This window comes from Alligator sinensis, unplaced genomic scaffold (genome assembly GCF_000455745.1).
Source record: "Alligator sinensis unplaced genomic scaffold, ASM45574v1 scaffold1227_1, whole genome shotgun sequence".
Taxonomy (NCBI): domain Eukaryota; kingdom Metazoa; phylum Chordata; order Crocodylia; family Alligatoridae; genus Alligator; species Alligator sinensis.
In genome coordinates this window covers 640866-661034 of record NW_005842618.1, presented here as the reverse complement: position 1 = coordinate 661034, position 20169 = coordinate 640866, and the positions used below count along the sequence as shown (strand labels likewise).

At 42.2% G+C, this 20169-nt stretch overlaps 1 protein-coding gene across 1 annotated transcript in view; it reads left to right on the top strand.

Moving 5' to 3' along the window:
* TYW1 (tRNA-yW synthesizing protein 1 homolog) overlaps positions 1 to 20169 on the top strand; it is a 144203-nt gene that overhangs the window by 64821 nt on the left and 59213 nt on the right. Inside the window, exons 12-13 of the mRNA XM_025215033.1 lie at positions 5557 to 5734; positions 15042 to 15177. Of these exons, the coding sequence (XP_025070818.1) occupies positions 5557 to 5734; positions 15042 to 15177 (314 nt within the window). The remainder of the gene's footprint in view (positions 1 to 5556; positions 5735 to 15041; positions 15178 to 20169) is intronic.

Here is a 20169-nt window from a genome sequence, read left to right as displayed (position 1 = left end):
CTTTTATGCATAAGAGAAGCCAGCCAGCAATGTTCTTTCTTATTGGCACGGGAGGTTGTTGTGTGTCAGGAGGGAAATGAAACATCCATAAAATGTGCAAGACAAGTAATTCTTTGTCTTGGATGTCATTTTGGGAACCCATTTGTTTATCTTGGCTGAACACAAGAGAAGACCGGATAGATTAGAAACAAGACAAGGAGAAATTTTAATTGGCAGAAAGGAGCGATTCTGTCATGTTAGTTGGGGTTATAGAATAGTAAGACTGGTTAGATTCAGTAGGCTCCGTTTCTCCTTTATCACAAAGTGGCTGATTTAAATCCTCTTGCGTTCTGAGAGAAATGTTTTTGGGGTCTAATTCTGACAGAGCTCATTTCATGCAACAAGGTCTGACTATGTATCTCCTGCTGCCTGTAATGTGTGCTTGTGGGGAGAGTCCAGGTATGCAGTTTATGAGAAGACTGGAGCAGGGCAGAGATGGAGAAGTCAGGGCTGAGGTGCTCGAGTGGGGTAGGGGGCAGATGAAGTGGATGGGAGGGTGATTGGTCCTGGTGGTGTGTCTTGCTTCTTACTCACCCTAGCACTGTTAACTAACTATCAGGATAGGGATAGTGCCATTTCAAGAAGCTGCAGAATGTGCTTCTCAGCCTCTGCTTCATTTGCTGTGTGTGGACAGGGAGAGCAACATAGAGGAGAGCCGGAACAGAGGCCACAGTAGTAGCCTCCCTCCAGCTCAGTCTGGAAATCCTCAGGATTTCACTGCTGCTGGTGAGATGCAGCTCAGCAGGTGTCCTACCTGGAAGAAGCCTTGGCTTGAAAATTTTGTCTGAGTGAAAAGTAGGCTGCATAGCAAATTTTGACCCGGAGGTCACAGCAGCTGTCTGGAATAGAGACTTGCTTTAACCTAGGGTGAGAGTGGTCATGTTTAGCATTTAGGGTATAATCCTACTGTATGTACATTTTTCAAAGTTGTTTTTCATATTATTGAGTCTTAAAAGAATAAAAATCAGAAGTCCAAAAAGCATTTTCCCTTCTTGAATCAAACTCAACTTAAAATAACTGACTGATAAGGGTTTTCACTGGATTCCCCTTGTACATTATTTTGACTCTTAGAGCTTTAATATACGGAGTTACTGAGACAGTATTATGGTGTTTTTGGGAATAAGTATTCTGAATGTGCAGTAATGAGACAGGATTGAGTTGTAGTATAGTTGTAGTATAGTGCTTTCTTAGGGGAAAAAGGCGCGTTGCTCAGAGCGAAAAAAGCTGAAGATGTTCCACATTCTATACTGTCCCACCCTGCTTGCTGAAACCAGGGTGCAGGGGAATCTTTAAATGGAGTTTCAATATTTGAAGTATAACAATTCCCTTTTCCGTCTCATTTTTTTCCTCCTCTTGTTCCTCCCTTTCTAGTTCCCCCTCTGCCCCAAATGTAGATGGCAGTATTTGGGAATTTGAGGTAGAAGTGTCATGGATCTCATCAAGAAATGCTTGTGCAGGAAAAAAAAAGAAATATTAATTCTATTTTCTGGAGCTTTATTTTCTATGAAGCCAATTGTGAAAGATTTAATTAAGCTTGCATGTACATCTGCAGCTCAATTATATTTGACCTTGAGCTCTGATAAGAGCTTGGAAAGTGTCACGGATTAGAATTATACTGAGAAAAAACAAATGTGACATCAAATTTTAGGGTGGTGGATTGTAACAGGCTTCCCGTCCTGCAGGTATTGAAGCAAGAAGGCATTTTAAAGAGAGCGGAAGAATAGGAAAAGGGAAACAAGCCCAGTGACTGGCTTAACTTGCACTGTGAATTTTATATAGCTGTTCCTTAAAGTGCCTAGAGAAGAGGAGAGCATGAACGAAGAAGAAACTAGGTTAAAAGAACGTGGAGCCACTGGAAGCTGAAAGGTGCATGGCACCTTGGAGGATCCAGCTCCCTTATGTGGTGCTGAGTCTGAGTTGTTCTCCGTCTGGATCATAAGTGCCTCAGGGCAGAGCACACAGCTGTGCAGTGCCACAAGAAGTCCATCAGCATGTCCACAAATAGTACATTGGATTTAATTATGATAGATTAAAAGAGAGCAAGGTTTAAGCAGTGTGAGAAGCTAGATTGCTTTGTGGTTTAGGGAGGAGCAATTTGCGGAGAAGACAGATGACAACTCGACTGTAGATTTTTACATCTATCTGGCTTGCTGTGGAGTGCCACAGGATAACTCGTGACTTCAGTCAAGTTACCCTACTGGGCACTACAGCTGCTAGTAAAGGTGTTTGAGGATAGACACCCCCACAAGACAGAGTGGACCTAGAATATTAAAGCTACAGTGGAATAAGCCTTTCTAGTGTGCTGTAACCTGAGAATCAATGGGGCATTCAAATTACGCGATGTTATTCAGATTACATTGCAATTTATTGTTTGAATTAATTTGCATTTTGGCATCTGATATCTCATAATATCTTAACTCGGGGCAGTCCAACTGGTGGCCTGCGGGCTGCATGATGCCTGCAAGGAGTTAAATAGTAGCACCCAGGCGCCCATCTGTCTCCTGCTCCCCACAGCTGGGGGCTCCAGCTCCCTCTTCTGGCTCTCTCTCCAGGTGGCAGGATGGGGTGGTGCAGCATGTTGCAGCTTACAGTGCTGGGGGAGTCTGCACCTGGGGTGCCTGAGGCGTGATGCTGCAGGAGAGCACATGGCTGGGGAGCATAGGGTAAGGAAAGGTGCCTGGGTGTGTGGCGCGGCGGGGGTGTACATGGTGGTGCAGTGTGTGTGGGGTTGGGGGGAAGGGGTTTGGGGTTGTAGGCAATGTTGTGTGTATTAGCACTAGATTTATGACCCAGAGGCCTTGTTCTGGGTGGACCCAAGCCCTCAGACTAACCACAGCCTTTCCATTCGATGATAGGCAAATGTATTGATACACGGTGATAACAGAAAAGAATAATACAAGCAGTTCTATAGCTACCAATCCTAGAGCTGTCATCAGAGTCGAGATATGTCTCGCCAGGACATGACCTTCACTCTGAGGTTCTCTCTTGAACTTCATATGTCAGCAGTCTGGAGGTTAGAGGCCAAGGCGCTCCTCCCCCTCCCCAGTTTGGTGGATGAGATGGGCTGGTGGTATGCCTTCTGTCCATGGTACCTCGGGTTTCCATCTCGGGGACCCTTTGTCAGGGAACCCTTTTCTGGGATGGGGGACCCTTCATTGCTCTAAAATCTCTGTTTTTGTGTTCTTTTCCCCTCCTGATGACTCTTCATCCGTGGCTGTTGTGGATTGGTCTCTCTGTGGTCGTCATACTGTCCACGTTCTGTTGTATCAGCATATTCCTTTGCGTCACAAACCCATTACATACATGCATCCTAATTTGGGTTTTCCAGGCCTTCTCCTAATTTGGTCTGTTCCCTCAAAACCAGAACCTCAGGCCCCCACTCTCTTGGGCCTTGTGAACTGGTTTCACCTTGTTATGCTATGGAACAGTGTGGTATATGCCCACTATTTCCCAGGCTATGTGTATATCCGTTAGCCTTGTTGTGTTAGACACTCTGTGAGAATTGTGTGACTGTGTGACCAGGCCTTTAGAAATGAATTAACCCTTGCTGCCGCCCTGGACTGTTGTTCTCATGTGTGTGTATATATATTGCCTATAAGCCAATTCCCAAAAGCAAACCTCTAAATACCATTTTCTAGCCATCAGTGTGTAGCCCTGAGGACACAGCAGGGCATGCAGCCCCCTGGCTGCTTAAAATTTGGACAGCCCTATCTTAAGCTATAGCTACCTGAAGTTACGATAGCAAGTCAGTTCCTCTGAGTAACTGCCTGTGTGTAGATTCCTGCCACACAATAAATGCAAAGAAAAAGTTTACTTCTCATTGTGCAAACAAGCAGTTATTGTCGAATAGGTGGTGTACTGTAAGTTCACACTGTGCATAGCCTTACAGTTGGTTTTTAATTCTATCTTTTGTGTGCGCACATACTTGCCTCCACATCCCAGAGGAAATGGCGAACTTGTCTTATTCATCTAATTCGTTATTGATCCCATTTACTCTTGGAAAAGGAGCTATTCAATAAAAGGATGCAGAATTATTTGGGTTTTCCCTTTGCAGTCAGTTCATTTGTATGCAGGTATTTTTTTGTGTGTGCATGCTTAAAAATGAAACCCTCTCCATCTCCATCTCTATGCTGTTGTCCTGCTTTGTACAGTTTTGAAGCCCAACGACATTAATTAATGCCATATAATTCTCCATTAGTGTAACTGATGGAGAGAGATCTCATTGATTGGGAAGTAAAGTAGACAGGTGTAGGATAGTTTATTTGATGGATATTTTTTCTTGGTACTGACTAGTAAATCCCTGTGCCCTTCACAAGGGCACATGCACAATAGAAACATAACTCAAAAATAGAAGAGCAGGTATCGTAGATGTGACAGTCCTGGATTAGGAAAGCGAGATCTCGGCTGGAGTGGGAAATCCTAGTGGTATGAGTGGAGAGGACACGAGAGAGAGGTCACTTACCTTGATGCTTATGTGTTTACACAAGGTTCTTAATACTGCCTTGTATTATAGTATTGGTGCAGCGTGAAGGGGGAAGCCTAGTTAACTTCTATATAGCATATAATTCATGCTGGTCAAACAATTGCAACACATCCCCAATTGCTGATGCTACTATTGAATAGCCGGGATCCTCCTTCCTAGTTGGTTAATATTCCCATTTTTAGTCCTGTAGTGTCCCTAGAGAACAAAGATTAGAGCTGTCACCTGCCTGTGTGCAACTCTTGCTTGCTTAATATGCATCAAACTCCCTGGTTCTGTTTACAAACCTCCTTCTCTATTTAAGGCTGGGGCTGTATCCTCAGAACACCTTTTTATCTTGGCATTGCGGCAGAGCAGGTAATTTTCTGTACCATTTAAGCTGCTGTGTCTAAGCAACACAAGGTGAGTTGAGGACCAGGTTTCAAAACTAGTGCTCATGCTTGCTCTCTCTCATTTTATTTTTTTCCCCCTTATTACTTAGGATCTTATTCAGGTGTATCAAGGCACATCCAGTGAATGTAAAATGACATCCGCAGAACAGATTAAATCATTTCACAAGGGGGGAAGGGGGATGTTACTGGGTAGAATAGAAAGTTATTCACCCGCACATAACTAGCATGAATCTGGATTGCATATTTAAGGACTAAAAGTGCTACATTCACTCTGTTAACTTGAGCGGAGCTGTGTTGATTGACATTGGCTGTGGATCTGGCCCATTGTTTCCTAATGACAAATAAATCTTGATGAGATTTTTAGTAGGTAAAATTAGAGGTAGGAAGCAGCTGCTTGTTTGGTCTCTGATACGAAAGAAGGTGCAGAAGGACTGCTTACAAGTTGGTAGCCTGTTACTGGGAGGTGTTGTGTTGTCTTTCTGGTTTTAGAATTAACCAGCCTTCTTCCTTGTAATGGTCAGTACATTTAGTCCATACGTGATCTCTCTTCCCAAAAAATATTTAAGATATGCTATCAGTGCAGAATTTTGTGTTAAGGTTCTTTCTTTCTCACTTGCTTATTTGTTCTCTTCTTTCTTCCCCCAGGAGTGCCAGGTGTAAAAGCAGATCGCTTTGAAGAAGCAATGGTAGCAAAGCACTGTGCCCTCTCTCTGGTTGGAGAGCCAATTATGTACCCCGAAATCAACAGATTTTTAAAATTGTTGCACGGTCACCACATCTCTAGTTTCCTGGTTACAAATGCACAGTTCCCAGAGGAGATTAGGTGAGTGTAATACAATGTGTGTCTCTCAAAGGCATTTTGGCTTATTCTAAAGATCTGTTTTGTGCTTGTGTGGAGATGGAAACCCATGACACCACAACAATAGATCTGTCTAGGTCTCCCTGCTATTCTTATCTTCTTCCTCCTTCACAGCTTGATTTTGTTTTCTGTACCTCTTTACTCCAGTGTGATTATTTAGAAGCGAATACATACAGTTGCACCAAACATTCTTAGTACAGGCTGCTGGGGAGGTCTGTTTTGTCCTTGTGAATTTTAGGGGGGAGTGAAAGACGGGCTGTATTTTGCATTTGGGAATCCAGGAGTCTAAAAGGAATATGGTTCATGAGTAGAGCAGGAGTTAGAACTCGTCAGAACTACTTAGCTCATTTGCTTCATGTATGACCTTGGCCAGTTGCTCAGTATTTGTTTTCATGTCTCTATCTGCAACATAGGAATTAATAATTTACAACCTGTCTCACGGAAGGAGTTGTGAGCATTAATGTGTGAGAGGCATTTTAAGACACTGAGAATACAGGCTATGGGCAAATGCAAAGTATGTGTGTATGTATTGACTTATTTTTAAGTATGCTTGATACCTTTTTAATAACAAATTCGAACAAAGTACAAACATTGTTAGAGCTTGCCCCCTGTCTTCTGTAACAGCTGGGGTGCCTGGGAAGTATTGTATTAATACAATTGCATTGTATTAATTGGTTGTGTAGTGTAATAATTAACAATGATTAATTAAGAGTGTGGACTCCAGTTCCTCCTTGGTGTTGCTCAAGCAAAGTCAGGGAGTTACACAAGGGACAAGTTTGGTTTGTCTTGTTCCTGGTCTCTTATTTCAGCTGGATGCATTTACGTATTCATGGTTTCTGATATGGTGCGTTCCTTCCTACCCCTTCCCTTTTTGATCTGAATCAGGAGGGAGCGAGAGCCCCACAAATTTTTGAGTTAGTAATTATGGTACTCAAAGCCATTCCAAATGATTGGGCAATTGTGTAATCAAGTTACTTTTCAAACCATGTATTATGTGCCTGATAGACAGAAACTTCTTCCAGAAACTAAAAATAAAATTGATAAAAGAGAACCTAGGCTACATTTTGGTGATATATTTTAAATAAATGAATAAAACTATAGATTCACTCTCAAAGAATTGCAGCTGATCTTTGATCAGTCAAGGCAAAGGAATTTCTGGTGTAAGGCATTACAAAGTATTGTAGGGTGAGCTTAACTCAATAGTTGTCAACCAAGAAGAAACTAGAGTTAAAAATCAATTCCTAGTGACCCCTAAGTAGCAAAATCAGAACTTGGCATGTAAACTGGACAATTGGACCAGTGACTACTAGTGGCACAATCCAAAGCCGGCATTAGTAAGATTTGCTTTCAGACGCATACACTTTTATGAAGGCAAGAGGGATGTTATTGCTGCTGTCCATTTTTAAATTTCTTGGATCCAGTCACTAGTTGTGAATAAATGCTACGCATGTTCAGCTAATGATAATACTAAATTATTTTTTTAGCTGTGGACCAAGCTGCCTACCATATTTAACCATTAAATCCGTGTCAGGATCCCACATTGCCATCTCACGGTGCTGCTTCCTGATGTGCTTATCAGCTAACCCAACTCATTACTCTGAGTCATGCTGCACCCTCGGGCTGTGACTGTGCCTGAATTTGTCTTGTAACAGCTGAACACCTTGAATTCTGAACCTGGTCTCACAGACACGGATGCACTTGTCTAAGCATCAAAAGTTCTGTCTTGTGTGGGTACAATGGGGAAAAGTGAAACAAAAACTGGTAAAAATCCTTGTCTTGGGACTGCATTTTGGGGTAAGGAAAGGGGGCTGGGTGTGGGGCGCGGCGGGGGTGTACATGGTGGTGCAGTGTGTGTGGGGTTGGGGGGAAGGGGTTTGGGGTTGTAGGCAATGTTGTGTGTATTAGCACTAGATTTATGACCCAGAGGCCTTGTTCTGGGTGGACCCAAGCCCTCAGACTAACCACAGCCTTTCCATTCGATGATAGGCAAATGTATTGATACACGGTGATAACAGAAAAGAATAATACAAGCAGTTCTATAGCTACCAATCCTAGAGCTGTCATCAGAGTCGAGATATGTCTCGCCAGGACATGACCTTCACTCTGAGGTTCTCTCTTGAACTTCATATGTCAGCAGTCTGGAGGTTAGAGGCCAAGGCGCTCCTCCCCCTCCCCAGTTTGGTGGATGAGATGGGCTGGTGGTATGCCTTCTGTCCATGGTACCTCGGGTTTCCATCTCGGGGACCCTTTGTCAGGGAACCCTTTTCTGGGATGGGGGACCCTTCATTGCTCTAAAATCTCTGTTTTTGTGTTCTTTTCCCCTCCTGATGACTCTTCATCCGTGGCTGTTGTGGATTGGTCTCTCTGTGGTCGTCATACTGTCCACGTTCTGTTGTATCAGCATATTCCTTTGCGTCACAAACCCATTACATACATGCATCCTAATTTGGGTTTTCCAGGCCTTCTCCTAATTTGGTCTGTTCCCTCAAAACCAGAACCTCAGGCCCCCACTCTCTTGGGCCTTGTGAACTGGTTTCACCTTGTTATGCTATGGAACAGTGTGGTATATGCCCACTATTTCCCAGGCTATGTGTATATCCGTTAGCCTTGTTGTGTTAGACACTCTGTGAGAATTGTGTGACTGTGTGACCAGGCCTTTAGAAATGAATTAACCCTTGCTGCCGCCCTGGACTGTTGTTCTCATGTGTGTGTATATATATTGCCTATAAGCCAATTCCCAAAAGCAAACCTCTAAATACCATTTTCTAGCCATCAGTGTGTAGCCCTGAGGACACAGCAGGGCATGCAGCCCCCTGGCTGCTTAAAATTTGGACAGCCCTATCTTAAGCTATAGCTACCTGAAGTTACGATAGCAAGTCAGTTCCTCTGAGTAACTGCCTGTGTGTAGATTCCTGCCACACAATAAATGCAAAGAAAAAGTTTACTTCTCATTGTGCAAACAAGCAGTTATTGTCGAATAGGTGGTGTACTGTAAGTTCACACTGTGCATAGCCTTACAGTTGGTTTTTAATTCTATCTTTTGTGTGCGCACATACTTGCCTCCACATCCCAGAGGAAATGGCGAACTTGTCTTATTCATCTAATTCGTTATTGATCCCATTTACTCTTGGAAAAGGAGCTATTCAATAAAAGGATGCAGAATTATTTGGGTTTTCCCTTTGCAGTCAGTTCATTTGTATGCAGGTATTTTTTTGTGTGTGCATGCTTAAAAATGAAACCCTCTCCATCTCCATCTCTATGCTGTTGTCCTGCTTTGTACAGTTTTGAAGCCCAACGACATTAATTAATGCCATATAATTCTCCATTAGTGTAACTGATGGAGAGAGATCTCATTGATTGGGAAGTAAAGTAGACAGGTGTAGGATAGTTTATTTGATGGATATTTTTTCTTGGTACTGACTAGTAAATCCCTGTGCCCTTCACAAGGGCACATGCACAATAGAAACATAACTCAAAAATAGAAGAGCAGGTATCGTAGATGTGACAGTCCTGGATTAGGAAAGCGAGATCTCGGCTGGAGTGGGAAATCCTAGTGGTATGAGTGGAGAGGACACGAGAGAGAGGTCACTTACCTTGATGCTTATGTGTTTACACAAGGTTCTTAATACTGCCTTGTATTATAGTATTGGTGCAGCGTGAAGGGGGAAGCCTAGTTAACTTCTATATAGCATATAATTCATGCTGGTCAAACAATTGCAACACATCCCCAATTGCTGATGCTACTATTGAATAGCCGGGATCCTCCTTCCTAGTTGGTTAATATTCCCATTTTTAGTCCTGTAGTGTCCCTAGAGAACAAAGATTAGAGCTGTCACCTGCCTGTGTGCAACTCTTGCTTGCTTAATATGCATCAAACTCCCTGGTTCTGTTTACAAACCTCCTTCTCTATTTAAGGCTGGGGCTGTATCCTCAGAACACCTTTTTATCTTGGCATTGCGGCAGAGCAGGTAATTTTCTGTACCATTTAAGCTGCTGTGTCTAAGCAACACAAGGTGAGTTGAGGACCAGGTTTCAAAACTAGTGCTCATGCTTGCTCTCTCTCATTTTATTTTTTTCCCCCTTATTACTTAGGATCTTATTCAGGTGTATCAAGGCACATCCAGTGAATGTAAAATGACATCCGCAGAACAGATTAAATCATTTCACAAGGGGGGAAGGGGGATGTTACTGGGTAGAATAGAAAGTTATTCACCCGCACATAACTAGCATGAATCTGGATTGCATATTTAAGGACTAAAAGTGCTACATTCACTCTGTTAACTTGAGCGGAGCTGTGTTGATTGACATTGGCTGTGGATCTGGCCCATTGTTTCCTAATGACAAATAAATCTTGATGAGATTTTTAGTAGGTAAAATTAGAGGTAGGAAGCAGCTGCTTGTTTGGTCTCTGATACGAAAGAAGGTGCAGAAGGACTGCTTACAAGTTGGTAGCCTGTTACTGGGAGGTGTTGTGTTGTCTTTCTGGTTTTAGAATTAACCAGCCTTCTTCCTTGTAATGGTCAGTACATTTAGTCCATACGTGATCTCTCTTCCCAAAAAATATTTAAGATATGCTATCAGTGCAGAATTTTGTGTTAAGGTTCTTTCTTTCTCACTTGCTTATTTGTTCTCTTCTTTCTTCCCCCAGGAGTGCCAGGTGTAAAAGCAGATCGCTTTGAAGAAGCAATGGTAGCAAAGCACTGTGCCCTCTCTCTGGTTGGAGAGCCAATTATGTACCCCGAAATCAACAGATTTTTAAAATTGTTGCACGGTCACCACATCTCTAGTTTCCTGGTTACAAATGCACAGTTCCCAGAGGAGATTAGGTGAGTGTAATACAATGTGTGTCTCTCAAAGGCATTTTGGCTTATTCTAAAGATCTGTTTTGTGCTTGTGTGGAGATGGAAACCCATGACACCACAACAATAGATCTGTCTAGGTCTCCCTGCTATTCTTATCTTCTTCCTCCTTCACAGCTTGATTTTGTTTTCTGTACCTCTTTACTCCAGTGTGATTATTTAGAAGCGAATACATACAGTTGCACCAAACATTCTTAGTACAGGCTGCTGGGGAGGGCTGTTTTGTAATTGTGAATTTTAGGGGGGAGTGAAAGACGGGCTGTATTTTGCATTTGGGAATCCAGGAGTCTAAAAGGAATATGGTTCATGAGTAGAGCAGGAGTTAGAACTCGTCAGAACTACTTAGCTCATTTGCTTCATGTATGACCTTGGCCAGTTGCTCAGTATTTGTTTTCATGTCTCTATCTGCAACATAGGAATTAATAATTTACAACCTGTCTCACGGAAGGAGTTGTGAGCATTAATGTGTGAGAGGCATTTTAAGACACTGAGAATACAGGCTATGGGCAAATGCAAAGTATGTGTGTATGTATTGACTTATTTTTAAGTATGCTTGATACCTTTTTAATAACAAATTCGAACAAAGTACAAACATTGTTAGAGCTTGCCCCCTGTCTTCTGTAACAGCTGGGGTGCCTGGGAAGTATTGTATTAATACAATTGCATTGTATTAATTGGTTGTGTAGTGTAATAATTAACAATGATTAATTAAGAGTGTGGACTCCAGTTCCTCCTTGGTGTTGCTCAAGCAAAGTCAGGGAGTTACACAAGGGACAAGTTTGGTTTGTCTTGTTCCTGGTCTCTTATTTCAGCTGGATGCATTTACGTATTCATGGTTTCTGATATGGTGCGTTCCTTCCTACCCCTTCCCTTTTTGATCTGAATCAGGAGGGAGCGAGAGCCCCACAAATTTTTGAGTTAGTAATTATGGTACTCAAAGCCATTCCAAATGATTGGGCAATTGTGTAATCAAGTTACTTTTCAAACCATGTATTATGTGCCTGATAGACAGAAACTTCTTCCAGAAACTAAAAATAAAATTGATAAAAGAGAACCTAGGCTACATTTTGGTGATATATTTTAAATAAATGAATAAAACTATAGATTCACTCTCAAAGAATTGCAGCTGATCTTTGATCAGTCAAGGCAAAGGAATTTCTGGTGTAAGGCATTACAAAGTATTGTAGGGTGAGCTTAACTCAATAGTTGTCAACCAAGAAGAAACTAGAGTTAAAAATCAATTCCTAGTGACCCCTAAGTAGCAAAATCAGAACTTGGCATGTAAACTGGACAATTGGACCAGTGACTACTAGTGGCACAATCCAAAGCCGGCATTAGTAAGATTTGCTTTCAGACGCATACACTTTTATGAAGGCAAGAGGGATGTTATTGCTGCTGTCCATTTTTAAATTTCTTGGATCCAGTCACTAGTTGTGAATAAATGCTACGCATGTTCAGCTAATGATAATACTAAATTATTTTTTTAGCTGTGGACCAAGCTGCCTACCATATTTAACCATTAAATCCGTGTCAGGATCCCACATTGCCATCTCACGGTGCTGCTTCCTGATGTGCTTATCAGCTAACCCAACTCATTACTCTGAGTCATGCTGCACCCTCGGGCTGTGACTGTGCCTGAATTTGTCTTGTAACAGCTGAACACCTTGAATTCTGAACCTGGTCTCACAGACACGGATGCACTTGTCTAAGCATCAAAAGTTCTGTCTTGTGTGGGTACAATGGGGAAAAGTGAAACAAAAACTGGTAAAAATCCTTGTCTTGGGACTGCATTTTGGAAGCAGCATCTACAGCGTGACTATGCAGGCCTTGTGCTGGGAATGCCTCTGTGAAGTCTGTCTTCCTTGGCTGGGTTGTGGTTGTGACTGCAGTAGCTCTCGCAGTTGATGCCCTCTCCTTGGTAGGGGAGAACAATAAGCATGCATACCCTCACAGTTTTGAGCTCCACCATGTCTTTGGCAGATGGTGTGGCCCAGATGACACAGTATGGTGCAGGAATTCTTGACCATCCTCTCTTAGTACAGTCTCTGCTGTCTTATAGTCTAACTGTACTGATTCTGCTGGCTCTTGACTGTCTTCAGCAGCTGTGGAAGAAGGGCAGGATTTGGCCTCTTTTGAGAAGAGATTAATTTGGCAGCTACCACTCTGGAAGACCGTAGCTACATGCTCAATACAACCTCTTCTTTTAATTAGGCAAAGGGCAACATTCAGAGTACCCTGGCTCTGCTTTGGTAACAATCCATTTGTATCTAGGATGCTTGCCCATTTAGGAGATCGCTGCTTGGACTGCCAGCTCACAGCACCTCATTAATGAAACTGTTCAATTTTTCACCTAAAATACTGGATTTATTTCCCATTTAATGATCTGTGCATGCATCTAGAAATATGATTGGAGAAGTTGTTTGCATGTCTGTATCAAGTAATTGCATTTGTTGACCATTGACAGCTCTGCTGTGGTCTCATTCCAGACGATTTTTCTCATATTTCATTTTTTTTCTTTGGGGTTTTGGTTAGCAGGCATGATGGACACTTGTAGGAAGGATTTTTTAAAAGGTACTTGCACTGTAGCCTACTCATTAGCAGCCTTCACAAGCAGCCTTTGCAGAAGGTTATTCTGTAATATTTCTCTATAAACCATTAAGAACCACAGATAATAACAGTTTGAAGCCGTCACTTCATCTTGAAGGCTACCGGATAGAGACGTTTTTTGTTTACTCAGTGTTTGATAGATGTGCATCTTAACTCTCAACAATCCTGTCTTCCCACCTCCATCCCCTCCATACCCCAGAGTGTTAACGAATGTGAAAATTCCCTTGCTTCGGTTATTTCTCCTGCTTTTAAAGAGCCCGTGAAAATTCTGGTTTGTTTTGCCTGTTGTTCTCAATGTCCTGTTTTATTCCTTGGCTATATCCTTGGATATAGCATTATTTATTGTACTCTTGCCCCACAATTACGTGTGTACATGCCCACATCACTCTCTGGCAGCCTTGGAGTTTATGACATGGATGAAATCAATCACAGGCTCTTAAGCTGAATAGGTTAAAACTTTGAGAAGTCAGCTTGTAGTGTAAACAGCTGATGTGCCTTCAGTTTTAGAAAAGATGCATCTTAATATGCTTTTCTGCAGATAGACAAGCTGTTGTCTTTTGACTTTGGACAAATAGCAGCTACAGTAATTATAATGACCTCTTTGTCTTTGTTAAACTGCCATTGATATAGACCAGTGATTCTCAGTGAGGGCTATGGGGTACTACCAGATCCTTTGAAGGGTGCCTCAAGGTGTGAGGAGATAAACAGATAAATTAAGCAGATAAGCACAGGCTTAGGCTTGCCTCTGCCTGAAGGATTCCCCACCCTAATGCCCAAGCCTCTCTGCAAGGAGGTAAGCATTGTAATATAAAAATTAGTTTTTGAAATGGGGTATGACTCAATTCACAAGTTATGGAGGGGGTATCTTGAATCCAGTGAGGGGTACCTCAAGTCCAAAAAGGTTGAGAACCCCTGATATAGTCACTTATTGGGGCAGTATCCAAGTCTCCTCCAGCAGCATGTGGTAGAGACTTGGACTAATACAGAATAGGGAAGAGAAAGACACCTGGTCACTCAGTTTTACAGTCACTGTTCTTTGTATTCTGGTAGGTCTCTGGTCTCACTATAAGGCTGTTTATAGTCATGCCTGTGCAAAATTTCTAAACTCTTTTACAGGTTTTGCTGTGCAATTTTGCCAGGTCCTTTCTGAAGGACCGTGAGCACATCCTTACCACTATTTTTACTGCTGTGTTTTTCCCTGTTTGCATGCTGCTTACAGTCCTAGAGCCTTACAGATCTACCTGTCAGCACCTTGTTGGGTGACCTCCATTGAATAGCATAGGACTGCCAAATAGGACTGCCTCCTGGCAGGACAGGACATGTTTTAAGGCTTTTGGACTGCAAATGTTCCAGTATGAAGCAAAGACTTCTAAATGCTTCCTGCAGAACCACAGACATTTTCTCCTTTGATTGGGCCACTTAGGAAGACATTTCTTAATTAATGTTTTACAACTGTACTTGAAAAAAAGAAGATGCTCCTTTTTTGGGGAGAGGTCATTAAAGTATAATTTGAGTCGTCAGCAGTTTGTTACGTTGTACTTTGCACAAGTTATTTGTTGGAGGTCTCTTCTGGGTTTTTTTCTCTTGTGGTTGTTCAGACTCCATTGAAGGGTAAAGATCTGCTGCTGAACTTCGCACCAAAAGTACTATGATGTTGTGCTTTGCTTCTTGTAGTAGAGCAGAGTTCGGCATAGCAGCTTGCTCAGAGAGATAATATCTTAGGGGCCCTTCTGTAAGAAACCATAAATCCAGTTAGCTATAATGTCTGAAAAATAACGATTTCTTTGTTCCTTTTTATTACCAAGAAACCTTGAGCCAGTAACACAACTGTATGTCAGCGTGGATGCCAGCACCAAAGATAGCCTGAAGAAAATCGACCGTCCCCTCTTCAAGGATTTCTGGCAAAGGTTTCTCGACAGTTTAAAGGCCTTGGCTGAAAAGGTACCAAGTCTTTCTCCCCTTTTCTTGGGAGGAGGTTGGGAGATGGAGGGACTCAACAGAGAGCTGGGAGCTAAAGCTTGTATCCTTGTTCTTTGCAGTCTGTGGCATTATGATTGCTAGTTAGCCTAGTTTAACAAAAAACTTCAGAGGGGTTCTGTGTGGGAATAAATAGTCATCCTGTGTGCCAAGAACAGAATGCATTATTATTCAAAGCACAGGGCAGGCAAGTCCCTCCTGAAACCACTTCTGAGCAAAGCAAGATGGTTGGAGAAAGACCCATAGGACATGGGAAGTAGCTTGGGAGAGGCCATCAAAACATGTGGTGCTAGCAGTTGTTTCCAAAGCTTTCCCAGGAACTTAGGTCTGTGAAGCAAGTTAAAGTCTAGATGCATTGGATGCTTCCATACTGAGGTGTATGACTGAGCACATCTGGCAGGACTGGAGCTGCCAGTGATGGGTATCATACTTGCTGGCTGTTGGGATGCCTCTTTGGGCCCTCTGCTTGAATATTTTCTTTAGGACAGGCTGAGGTCTATGCGGTGAGGTAGCTTGTGCCAGCTGCAGATTCATCCCATTTTCCTGACTGAGCCTTACTGACCTAACGTGCAAATTTGCAAGATCGGCATATTGCATACAGATTTTCCAGCTATTTATTGACCGATGCTGTGCGCCGCACCAAAAAATTGCTTTTGTTCACATTTCTGGCGCAATGTAACATGCTATTTGCCGGGACTGAGCAGACTGGAGAGTGTTTGATTTGAAGAATAATCTGTGCTGCTTTCTGAGATAATAGCATTTGGGCCAAGTCCTTCCAGATTTACTTACACGACGAGGCCCATTGATTTCAATGCAGGTGCCCAAACGCTCCGTCCTGCAAATGCATGCCAGTGTCATTAGTATGTGGGATCTTCTTGTTTAATTAGGGGCTGAATCCTGGGATAATTGAAGCCAATGACCAATGGAATCGGGATGTGGCTCTGGGGGGGGGCCAGACCTAACAGGGCCAGGATCTGAGAACCAGACCTAACATGACAAGAAATAAAAAGAGAGAGAGAGAACGAGCACGTGAGAAAAATGTTGATATATTTGGAAACCTGACTTTGGCTGCCTGAGTTCTTCCCCTCAACCTTGGCTGTATAAGGTACATTCTACTGGTTGTCAGAAATTGTCCCTCCAAAAGAAAGAAGGTGAATATATTGGCAGATATGTCCGTAGAGCTAAAAATACCTTTTGGTCAAGGTGAAGTGGAAACAGAACAGCCAGATGGGTAGGGGCATTTTTCCTCCGTGACAGCTGCTTTGGGGTGTTCTTTTAACATTGATGAGGAAGAAGCCAATTAACAGTAGCCTACAATAGACCTTTCTAGCAGTGTGGTCTCTTTGCATGCGATACCATGGCAAATATACAGACAGGTCAAAAGCTATAAAGAAATTTGGGGATTTTTAGGTGCTCTTAATTTTTACAAATGGTTATGGTTGTAGCAGGGACCTAATAAATCTTTTCAGCTGCTTCCAAAAAGGAGAACCTTTCAGGTTTCCCTCTAAGCGCATTGTTTGATGTTCAAGTGGGAGATTAAGCACCGTTTCATAGGACTCTGATGAATTAAGTGTGGTGAAAGCTGATGCAGCTGCTGATATTCTTGAGAAATATGGTTTGTATTACAATAGAGATGTTTGGATAGGGACGTGGTAAGGCATTGTGCTGGGGGGGGAAGCAAGGCTGTATGTCAGCAAACAAAAGTCCCAAGTTTTGCACCTTGAATTCGGCTGTCATATTTTATACAATTCCTCTGGGACTCGGATAGATTGGTGTATTGTAGTTGATGTGAGGTCATTTCTATTAAGAGGCTCTGATGGGTTTTCATTTTCTCAGCTACAAAACAACTTCTACCATCTGAAGTGATATGCCTTCTTGTACTTGCTCTTATTTTTTTGTTCTTTTTTGTGTTTTTGAGATCTGTTTCTACATTCTGCCTCTCCATTTTTGTGCTTGTGTTCGAACTTGTTGTTAGCATCACAGTAATATGTAAGGGGACCTGCTAAGATTAGGGCACTACTGTGACTGGTCTTGGTTATACTTCCGGTGAGAGAGGGTCTCAGTCCCAAAATGCTGCTTTTTAAAGAGACATGGAACCAGGAAAGTCAGGGTGATGTCAAGTGTTATCCTTCACTTCAGCACTGGATTGTTTTAATGGATTCCTAGGAATGAATTTTCTCATCCTTTCTCAAGATGGAAAAGGCATAACTTCTCAATTAAGGCTCTAAGACTGCTAGTGATAAGGTCTCTTCTGAGAAAAGAACAATCTTCATCCTACTCACTTGATGGGCTTTCCCATTTTGCCTAAATGGGCAAAGCTCTTGGAATCAAGTGGGTGAATTTTATGGATTATTACCAATACGCAACAAGCAAGTGGCTGGCTACCAGGACATTTATCCAGTGAACTATCGCTCCCTATTACAAGTGGTGGGTTCTCGCTCATTTGATATGGAAGAAGCCATTTGCAATTTGCAGAGGGCAAAAGGTACTTGCAAGTAATCCTTGTGCAGATGATCTCTCTGCTGAATTCTTCATTCTGAGAGCTGTTAGACAAGAGGTCTGTGGCTCTTGATTACTGGTCGCTGCTGAGCTCTTGGAAACTTCATTTGTTTTGGGTCCAAAGATATATTCAGCACATGTCTTCAGTGCTGTTCATCAATGAGAAGGCAGGGCAGGATGTCAGCTAAGTGGCTAAACTAATGGGCAATTTAAAACGTGCTTCTTCAGGCATTGTGTTTGAAGCATCCAGAAGGCTGACTCGCCCCCTCTTCCTTCCAGAGCCAATAACTTAACCTGAAATTGTCTGACTTGCCTTCAGGTGGTTCAGCTTTCACTGGGGAAAAAATACATGGTATTAAAAGGGCTCTTTAGCTTGGTGATAAAAATGGATAACAAGAGCCAATGGCTGGAAATTAAAGCCAAACAAATTCTGATTACAAAAAAAGGCATAAGATTAGTGGTGAGGTCATTAACCACTGGAACAAATCAGTAAGGGAAGTGGTGCGTTCTCTGTCTTGGAGTCTTTATGGCAGGACTAGATGCCTTCCTGGAAGATATGTTATAATTAAACACAATTTATCAGGCTCAGTATAGGAGTAACAAGGTGAAATTCTATGGCTTGTGTTACACCGGAGTTAGAATAGATGATCTAATGATCCCTTTCAGCCTTTAACATTTTTGACAGTATGAACTTTATTTTCACTAATTTTACTAGGAAAGGGCTTGGAAGTTGGTGGCTATTAAAAACCTAATATCCTTGTCTGCTCGGCTTTGACTGTGAAAACCGTGTGGCAGTTCCATAAAGGATAGGGGTAGTAGTTGGTCGACTGCTTTGGGCTGCATAATGGCACAATATTGTATTTGCCTTTAGAAGGAATATTTCTTGTTTTAAAAGGCTTTTACATTTGTACACAAGAGTCCATTAATTTTGGAGAAAAGCTGGCAAAGTAGTGACCGGTAGAGAATCAGGTTATAGAAAAGCAGGGTTGGAAGTGACATTAGGAAGTCAGCCAGTCCAACCCCCGGTCAAGGCGGGAGCATCCCTGACTAAACAAACCCAGCCAAGTGTCCAGCTAACATGCTCTTAAAAACTTTAAAGGATAAATATTCCAAGCTCTAACCTTGGGAGGCATCGTTCACCCTGTGGTGTTAGTCTGTGCATGTGTTTCTTTTTGGCGGGTTTTCCCTTTTGCTTGAGAAATTAATGCAAAAAAATTTTAATGAGCTCATTTGGCTCAAACGAAATCAGTGAACTTGAGTACAGGAGTATTAGGGAAAAGTCAATATTGTGAACACTCTTTTGCCTCATCGTGGGACCACCTCTTCCTTCTGTATCTCTTTGACTTAATCATGATAAATCCTGTCCAATCTGCTCGGCACATGGTACCTCAAAGAACTTGCTGTTCTGCCAGGCATTAAATCGGCATTACTGAACTGCTTTAACTTTCAGGGTCAGGTGCCAGTGTTCTTTTAAACAGATGGAAACTATACAAAAAAACCACCCCTTAGGTTAATGTAATGTTATGTCACTGCATGAATTGATGACAAAGCAGGACATGATCTTGTCCTTGCAGAAGGGTCACAAAAGCTAAGGCACTCCTGGCGCTTTCCTATTTTTGTTTTGAGTTGCATTCTCCTGTGTGTTGTAAGTTCTTTGGTTTTAGTTCTCTGATAAAATCTTAATTTATCTCCCCCCCTTTCAAGTTTAATTGGAATTTCATTGGAGGAAAGTTTGGTCTTCAGTAGATGAGATGTAGCAAAACAAATTGACTTCCGTTGCAAAAGATCGTTCTTAACTTTGCCTAAGCTGGGAAGTAATGCACTTGAACTTGAACCCTTGCTTACAACACTCCAAGGCTGCAAAGAGAATGGAGTCCCATTCAGAGATTGCACTTCTAGCACCTCGTGCCTGCAAAAGGGGTCTGGCAGTGTGGAACTGTTGTGAAATCTCAGTTTGTCACCTGCTAACTCTGCATGTGCGATACTGCTTTTATGCAAGAAGCTTCTCATATATACTGGGTGCATAGAGTTGCCAACCTCCTGATTTTGAGATTTCTTTAGCCTTGCATCTGGTACTGTTTACTTTGCTCGACTTTTTAATCTAATGATTGCTTCTGAGCTATCCTTGGCTTCAGAGTGATTACAGATGTAATGTGTAAATATGTTCCAAGCAAAGTCTTAGCAGTGCTTTAGCACTAATGTCATATTACGTAATATATGCTGATAATTATTATTTTTATGGTCACAAGATATTTGGTGTGCAGGGTGATGATTTTATGTGGTTGCTGGTAGAGGGTAGGGCTCTCAGTTCACCGGTTTGGAAAGCCTGCTCTGATGGGTTTAAGCCAAGTGACATTTGAAGGGGAATATAAAATGTAAAATTTGCAACAGATGTTGAAATCAGTAATCAATTTTGTGTCACTATAAATTTTGAAAAATCTGCGCCTCATGCACTGT